This window comes from Aedes albopictus, unplaced genomic scaffold, assembly GCF_035046485.1.
Source record: "Aedes albopictus strain Foshan unplaced genomic scaffold, AalbF5 HiC_scaffold_731, whole genome shotgun sequence".
NCBI classification, from domain to species: domain Eukaryota; kingdom Metazoa; phylum Arthropoda; class Insecta; order Diptera; family Culicidae; genus Aedes; species Aedes albopictus.
In genome coordinates this window covers 16,231-25,000 of record NW_026917567.1, presented here as the reverse complement: position 1 = coordinate 25,000, position 8,770 = coordinate 16,231, and the positions used below count along the sequence as shown (strand labels likewise).

Here is an 8,770-nt window from a genome sequence, read left to right as displayed (position 1 = left end):
CAATTCAGTCTGCTTACGCTCCGCACGAGTTGAACAATGTAAACACTTGCTTCAACTGAGATGCATTCAAGAGCGTTCAAGTGAACACTCAAGTCATTTGCTCAGTCTAAACACATCATTCCATTGGATTGAACATCTTTGAGAAGTTAGCAAGTGAAATGTTCGTTTCAGTTGAACAATGTAAACCAGGCATTACATTGGGGTCAAGACACGGAGAAAATATGAATTTCAAATCTGCAATAAATACATAAATTAAATATTTATGGCTCTCTTTTGTTATGTTGTATTATGATTTCGGTTGGAAACCAAAAAACTTATTTTAAGAAAATTATTTTTGCTACTTTTGGATTGTTTACAACATACGTCGGAAGTGACGTATATGATAGTGCATCATTCAACGCACACAGCGCACTATACCTGGTACTGAAAAAAAGTGTCGCTAGTCGAAAAGTGTCGCTAGTCAAAACGTCGCTATTCGGTTTGGTGCTGACGCCATAATATTGTTTTAAATTACATAAACCATATATTGTTATATTATCTTGCCATTTTCCTCCTGTTAATGGCATCTTAGGCTTATTAGATTTATTAGAATGCGTTTTGGGAATTCTCCAGACCGTTTTGGATTACCCTTCATATATCCACTTATCCGCGAGCGGTAATGGCGGCGGCGGGCACAATTAACCGATTCGAATTTTGACGTTTCTTGGGGATCGCAATCGGTTGGCGCCACTAAACGGTGGGTGAAGGGGTGAGGAGGAGAATGAAACTGTTTTGACTTTCCCCCATGAAACGTCAAAATTTGAACCGGTTGGATATGCCCGCCGCCGCCATTACCGCTCGCGGATAAGTGGATAGGATCGCCCACGTCTAAGTCTGAGTAGTCTATGATTGCATCACGGAGCAAACACGCTTTAGTTTGAAACAACAAGCATGGTTGTTGAAGTACAAACATGAAAAATAGTTGTTAACAAACTGTTTTTTGTTGATTTAAACCAATTTCAGTCATTTGAAATAACCGTCGGAATTAATTATTTCTACAGTAGACGTTCGGTCGGTGCAAACGGTTTAACTGCAATGCTTTCTAACTGCAAGTCCGGTAAGTGCAACAAATTTGCAGTTATCGCACCGCTTTCCGTCAAAACGGTGTGCCAGGTTAGCCCGAATGAACAGTTGAATGAATTTTACGTTCATTTTAAGTCAATTGATGGGTTGTTGACGCTATAGATAGTAGAGTAAACATAGATCCGCGGACACCGCTGACTAAAATGTTTCAAGCGTGTAAGTAGTAATTTTCAAAAGTGCGACGATTGAATATGACGTCATGCGTTCCATTGATGTTGTCCAAATCGTGACGTCATGCTCGTTTGGATACAGATTTTGACAGTTCGTTTGGATACAACGGATTCATCTTAGCGGATCTATGTTTACTCTACTATCTATAGTTTGAAGTTACCGTACTTGCACAGACAAACAGACGTCTCACTCTACTCACTTCCCATCGTTTCCCTTTCTAACGGATTATTCAAATATTCCGTAGTTCGCAAATCGCTCGCTTATGGAGCTCGCATCGCTATTGCTTCTGTTTGACGTTTGCTCACTACCGCCATCTACTCAGTATGTTTGCGTACCACAGCATAATTAGCATTGGGCGATTATGTTTGCGTGACGACGATTTTTATCGCATTTTGTTCCAAGTGTTTCGTCTGTTTGTCTGTGGTACTTGTGTTTGTTTTGGAAAAAAATACTTACCCCACGTCTCCACTAGACAGAAATGTCTTGCCATTTTGCTGCCAGAAAGAGAAAACGTAACAGAAATGATCAACACCGCTGCTTTCCATGCAAACAGCGAGAGAACATTTCTGTTATGACACATCTGTCCAGCAAACTGGCTAGACATTTCTGTCTAGTGGAGACGTCGGGTTAGTAGTAGAAATAATTAATTCCGACGGTTATTTCAAATGACTGAAATTGGTTTAAATCAACAGTGAAAGTCTCTCTAATAAAGACAAATCAATCAATTAAATCAACAAAAAACAGTTTGTTAACAACTATTTTTCATGTTTGTACTTCAACAACCATGCTTGTTGTTTCAAACTAAAGCGTTTTTTCTCCGTGATGACAACCCCCTCAGTCCTAACTCAGTACTAAATGCTACCGACGGAAGCTGGAAAGTACTTACAGGCTTATGTGCCTGAGGGTTGCGAGCGCGTACCGTACCGTGTCACACGACGCTCTCTGCGTCATTACTGGTATGGTGCCTATCAGCATTCTTATCAGTGAGGACATGGAGTGCTTCGAAATGCGCGGCACAAGAGGCATACGCAGGACTGCCAGGATGGCCTCTATGGTCAAATGGCAGCGCGCGTGGGACAGTTCCACCAAAGGAAGGTGGACCCATAGGTTGATACCAAGGGTAGATAGTTGGATTAATGGGCGCCATGGGGAAGTTGCATTCCATCTGACACAGGTCCTTACAGGTCATGGTTGCTTCCGACAGTATCTACACCGTTTCGGGCATGCGGATTCTCCCGAATGCCCAGTGTGCAATGGTTTAGAGGAAACGGCGGAAGCGTTTTCGCACAATGCGTGACCGCATGCTTGCCACATGCGGAGAGGACACAACTCCGGACAACTTGGTCCAGAGGATGTGCAAGGATGAGTTTGGCTGGAACGCCGTTTCAACGGCTATTACCCACATCGTCTGGGAGCTACAGAGGAGGTGGCGCGTGGACTCGGAGAATGGCTAGTCCAGATGCAGTACAAGAGGTGGTCCAGGGGTTCGGAGTCGGCTTCGTAGGTCATACCGGTGCCCTGCGGTCGTGATCGACCCTTACAGCGATTAAGTGGCCGCGGAGAGGAAGTCCCGGTAGCGGTGCTGTCGTGGCGTCGGTCTACTGGGTTGGATCCGAGCCCGCGGTTAAAAAAGGGTCCCCGGCAAGGGTCGGGGCAGGTGGAGACCCTGCTGTCAGCAACCTTCTGGTGCAGCTGATAGGGCCTGAAGGGTAGTGATACCCTTGCCTTCAGCAGGTCACATCGGGTTGCACGTGGGCATCGGTTCTTGATGTCTGCAAAGCAGTTGGGCGCGGGCGGGGTTGACCCTGCCCGCCTTCCGAGGACAAAGGTAGTGGCGAGGACCACTCGGGAAACTGGCTAAGCGCCAGCATGCTACCGTGATGAACTCTCCAAAGCGAGTCATCGATGTTAGTTGCTGCAGGCTACGCAGCTAACCTTGAGGGTGCGATGTGCACTAGCCCCTCTCTGAAGCAATGCCTTCTTGGTGGTTCCGGAGAGGCGAAGGGTTTGGCGACCATATGAATGTGTTTTATTCTCCGTGCAGTTGAAACCAGGAATTTTCGACTAGCGAAGTTGGATTTTCTCCAAATCCGTGCGTCGGACCTAACTTCGGAAGTGGTGCGCTGTATAGCGGACTAGGTTTACTATACAGCGCACCACTTCCGAAGTTAGGTCCGACGCATGGATTTGGAGAAAAATCCAACTTCGCTAGTCGAAAACTCCGATTTTCAAATAAATTAAAAATAGTGGGTCGAGGATAGAGTAGTCCTGACTTTTACTTTTGTTGTAGAAGAAGGCCTAAACCCCACACTACCCTAACCTTCCTGTTAGGGTGTTTGTTGAGCAGATTTTCCCCCTATCGTTTAGAAGAAAAAAAAATACTTATACTCCTACACTCATTCCAAAAAAACTAGAAAATGTCGTAAGAATATGTTATGTTTTTTTTTGCTATAAGGTATCCCTATAAATTTTCAATAGTAACCTTTTGACACAGACAAAAAGACGTAACACTTGCAAAATTTCCATCGACCACGCTTTTAACGATCATTTTAAATCTTCATAGTTGTGGCTTTCACAACCAGAGGCGCGCGCATCGTTTTTCTTTGCGTTTGCGTTACACTAGCGCCTTCTGTTGACGATATTGCACAACACAGTGATTCGTGCAACTTTTCCACCAGGTGATGGTATAGTGTGAAGTGGGCGATGGATTTTCACGAAAATTGTTCTAGGTGTTACGTCTGTTTGTCTGTGACTTTGCCGTCTTTTCAGTGGATATGTCGACTTTTTGTGGGATATTCCATCTGTTTGGTTTTGGAAACTTGCGTTGCCCCTTTGGTAAGTAAACTGAAATAATAATAGGCTATCTCTTGTGTCTAATCCTCATAAATTAGAAAAGTGTGCTTTCCCTTAAAAGTATTTTTTTTTTAAATATTATTTTTAAAAGTGATTTGGTAAGTAAACTTCGTGTATTGTATTGTAATAGCAAATGTGTAGCCAATAGCAAATTAATTACGACCTACACGAATACCCACATGATAAACGTTTTTTGAACTTTCTCGTAACTATGTTTGGTTCTATAAGCTAGCCTGTTTTCAAGGAGAACTTATCAACAAAGTCCTTAGGTATGGCAAATGCACTGTTGAATCTCCTTTCTTTTGATTGGAAGCATTTTGTAAATCTACTGACTTTGGTTCTGCAGGAAGATGACGTCGTCCGCGATGATGCTGGTGGTCGGGCGTTGCTTGCCTTCCTGGTCGGTAATCTCACCGTAGGTAATTTTCCCACTGATCATCGCCCGTTGTCCCTTCCGCAGATAGTTCATAACGGCGTCGCGTAGAGCCGGTTTGAAAATCACCACTCGGTGCCAGTCGGTTTTCTGCATCCAGTCGCCGGACTCGTACCGATAGTTGGAATGCGTTGCCAGAGAGAATGTGACCACCGGGTGGGCATCGTTACCGCGCTTTTGCGGATCGGCTCCGACACGGCCCAGCAACGTGACGCTGTTGACCGCTGAATAGCGCCGGGGAAGGGTGACGTAAAACATGCGTGAGATTGGGTTGTGGCGCGTGTATGATGATTACTCACTTTTTTCTATGCGTCCTGGGTCGCTGCAGTATGGCCGCTTCAGAGCGATAGAGTGGTTGAAGATTCTAGTAATTTGTCGCGAAAACATTTTTAGGTGACTTACAAAAAGCAGTTTAAATTAATATAAAAATAAAATTGAAATTTAGAATGATTGTCGCCGGTATGCTGAAGAGATCGTAAACAAAAGATCGATGGATGACAATTTGGAGTGCGTTTAGTGGACCAATCCGTTTTGATGGATCGCCCTTCAGAAACTACTGTAATGAACCGAACAGAGTGATAAAAGCAAAAACCGGAAAACGTATTCCTCTTTGTGCCGGCAAAACGTAAACAAGATTTTAGTCTGTTGCCTGCCAGCGTTCTTTCGCGCAATTTTACGGTGATATTCTTTCGGAATTTATTCGCTTCCTGAATCCACGATTTACAAATAAATAGAAACCAGAAGTTGAGCAGAAAGTTGAGTATAGTTTCGATAAGATGAGTTCATCTAAATATTCCGGTGCTGGTAAAAATCCGATGAAGCAAATCGGCAACAAAAACGTAGGCTACCGTGTGGACATTCTCAAATGGAGCGAAAAAATGGACCTGTTAGCGATCGGAAACGACAAAGGTGAGTTCCTAGTTTGAATCGTTATTTTTTATTTAGTGACTGAACTGATCTACAAATCTCAGGAGAAGTAATACTTCATCGGCTAAAATGGCAAAAGGTGTGGCAACTGCCACCACCTGAGGAAGGATTGCTAGTGCGTGGGATAGCCTGGAGGCCGCTGGAGAAAGTGATGGCCATTGGTGAGACAAAATACTTAATATAAAAAGTTGTTCCTGTGGCTCTGTAATTATTGATTCCACAGCTTACAGTAACGGGATTGTTTTGCTGATAAACATCGAAAACAAGGAGGAAATCTATAATTTCAACGTCAAGGCGGATATCAGCTGTATTAATTGGACGGATAACAATAAAGAAGTTCCTATCAATGACACCAGTGGAGATGCAATCGTAAGTACCTATATTTCTAAACTTCTGAGCCAAACTTGCCTTACAACCTTTTACATTGTAGAATAACTATACCACATTCCTGCCACCGCTACCAAGCTTGAATTCGCTATCGTCGACCGCCAAATCCTGTGAATACAACACCCTAAAGTTCTACTCAAAACAGATTCTGAACCTTCTGATCATTGGCAGCTCCAACGGTTTTGTTAACCTGTCTGTATTTGGGATGTTGTCCTGTTGTGATTTGGATGTGTTTCAAACGCTCAACATCCGACCCGATGAGGGCACGATTAAGGAAGTGAAAATGAGTTCAAACTTCAAGCAGCTGTTCGTGGTCGTACAACGTGGAGGGTGGCTCGAGCTGGTTGTCTTCGAGAATGACATCTTGCAGCGCTACTCGACGTCGCTAATGAATCTGGCCATCAAACATGCTCACATTCTGGGAACAATGACCTACATCGGGGATACCATTGAGTGCATTGTCGAGGCTTGGGAGACCGTACTGCTGGAGATGGACAACAAGCTGACAAAGTACGCCAACAGCCAACCCCAGGGATCAATTTCAGCGGACTTTCTGGAGCTACTTATGTTTGGAAGTACATCTCCAGCGCTGGAACAGTTTTTGCTGAGAGACTTGACGGAAAAAGGACTGAAAAAACTGGGGAATAGCATCGAGTTGAGCTATTCCACCATACAGAAGCTGGTGGTTAAACCACTTCACACGGCTATCAGCAGTGTATTTTATCACCTGAATTCTCTACAAGGCATGGTGAGCAACGTCTATTACTACAAACCATTGCTGGGTAATGTTACAAAGGAAGCCCTAATAAACTGCGGAGCATTCTTAATCAAAGCCTATGAACTGCAACAAACGATCGACACCTCTACCAGAGATTTCAAGATATTTTTCCGATGGTTGTACATAGTGATCGTTCGTTTGATGGACGAAACTCTGGCCGAAGATAGCTCCTTTGTGACGCAGCAAGAGGTCAACTATCTGGCAGAATTTCTCAACAATTTTGACGCAAACTATCACGAAGCCATGGAGGAGGATGCTCCGAGTTCGGAGACAAAAAAGCGCAAGTTCAACTTGGAACGCGTCGGTCAGTACCTGGAGGATAAGCCTTTGATGTTTCCTCCCAAGGAGGACGTCTCAAATCAGTGGACCAGACTCCTCGAGGAGAACGAGTGTCTCAAGGCTTGTCCTTTGATCTATCCTCACAACGAAAACAGCTCCCTTGTTCAGCAACACCACCAACTAAAAACCAGCATCCAACAAATCTTCGAAAAACCGGTGACCGTTATCGGTCAAGACTTCAAGCAGAAAAGCATCCTCTCCCTACGGAACACTGATCCCCAGCACGGCTTCCAGCAAACCGTCACCCAGTTGGACCTAGAAGATCGAAATGTGTCGCTTTTCGCCATGCTCGATTCCGACAACAGTCTCGTCTTGACAGAATGCAATTCGGCCTCGATGATCCGCTCGATCCGTTTACGTTTCCTGGAGAAACCCTATTTTGACGCCCGTTTGGCGGCCATCGGGGATCTCACCTTCAAACACATCCAATTCTACAATATGGAAATACTCTCGGTTTTGCTGCGGGCGCGTACTAGTGAAGGCCGCTCCAGCAGCTACTTCATGCAGCTTGCGCTAGATCGGATCTGGGAAGTGCTGGAAACGATTCCATTGGTCAATAACCAGATCATATCCGACGCGACCGGCGGTGGAAGTTGCTGCCGTGTAGTCAACGCCTACACGCTCATAGAGGAAGGTTCCTTGAAGCTGCTGGAGGGCATGGATGCCGGAAAGATTGCCGTGTCCGGCTCGAGGAATATGACTTCGGTGGTGTCCGAATCTCAACGAACCATCCGGATATACGACATGGATCCACAGGAAGAGGAAGACGATCTGTTGGACATATCGCGAGATAATAGCAGTTTAGATAATAGTAAGGAATCTATACAATCTTGAAATTATTAATACAAACAATCACAGGCTGATGTTTTTCATTTGTATCGTACGGGGGGCGTAAATGATCGTCTGAAACTAGCCTCTGGGCCTGCATTTGATGACATCGACGATGATCCTATTGTGAGGCCACCTTGCATGAATTATATACCGCAGACATCTTTTAATGAAGACTTGCTGCAGCCGTTGAATGTTCTCCAGTGATACACACCAGGTTGCACTAGCGCATATCAGCAGGGATTTTACGTTTGAATTGAAAATTCGGATTTTGGTGCGTTGAATACACTAATCTGACTGTTTTTCCATACATTTCTTAAACTCGCAAAAGCAGCTCTCGCCTTCTTGATTCGTGCACCTATCACCTATGTCGATCTTGGTGCCACCACCGGCGCCATGTAGCTACCAAGATATTGGAAGCTTTCAACATTCTCCACTGTTTGCTCAGCTACCGTAAAGCTGGAAGGGTTGACCGTGTTAACTTAAAAGAAACACGATGTTAACTGCCCCTATTCGCATTACACATGTGTGCACTGAGGAGATTTTCCGTTTAACTATTATGTGTGAAACTACATATTTTTTTGCAATTTGGCATCGCCTTTAAAAAGTATGATTGCAGGCATAATTTTTCTTAAACTTCTCGCAAATAAAAGTTATGGTTAGAAATTTTTGAAATTTATAAGCGTGGTGAATAAAAAATATGTGTGAGGTTTATAATATTTATGCATCGTTATTCAATAATTATGTATAAATTTCACATAAAAGTCATGATTCAAGCAATATTCAAACAAAAATGTCCTTTTCAAAATACTAGTTATTGTTTATTATAACGGCATTACCACAGAAGAATGTTCGTTTGTAATAGAAAACGCGTCTACTCAAGTAAGAGTCGTAACAGAGAATGATTTTATTAACGTAGTAACAATAACGCT

General features: G+C 43.8%; 2 protein-coding genes across 2 annotated transcripts; one reads left to right on the top strand and one right to left on the bottom strand.

The window, feature by feature from the left end:
• Positions 1 to 4,428: 4,428 nt before the first annotated feature.
• On the bottom strand, positions 4,429 to 5,080 carry LOC109621636 (single-stranded DNA-binding protein, mitochondrial). The gene is made up of 2 exons (XM_020075721.3): positions 4,879 to 5,080; positions 4,429 to 4,803 (listed from the first exon to the last, which is right to left on the bottom strand). Exons 1-2 carry the CDS (start codon positions 4,964 to 4,966, stop codon positions 4,472 to 4,474), a joined length of 420 nt encoding a protein of 139 aa, XP_019931280.3. The 5' UTR covers positions 4,967 to 5,080; the 3' UTR covers positions 4,429 to 4,471.
• A 139-nt stretch (positions 5,081 to 5,219) lies between these two features.
• LOC109621599 (anaphase-promoting complex subunit 4) lies at positions 5,220 to 7,873 on the top strand. Its single transcript, XM_020075668.3, has 4 exons — positions 5,220 to 5,488; positions 5,551 to 5,667; positions 5,730 to 5,875; positions 5,937 to 7,873. Exons 1-4 carry the CDS (start codon positions 5,356 to 5,358, stop codon positions 7,842 to 7,844), a joined length of 2,304 nt encoding a protein of 767 aa, XP_019931227.3. The 5' UTR covers positions 5,220 to 5,355; the 3' UTR covers positions 7,845 to 7,873.
• The last annotated feature ends 897 nt before the right edge of the window (positions 7,874 to 8,770 follow it).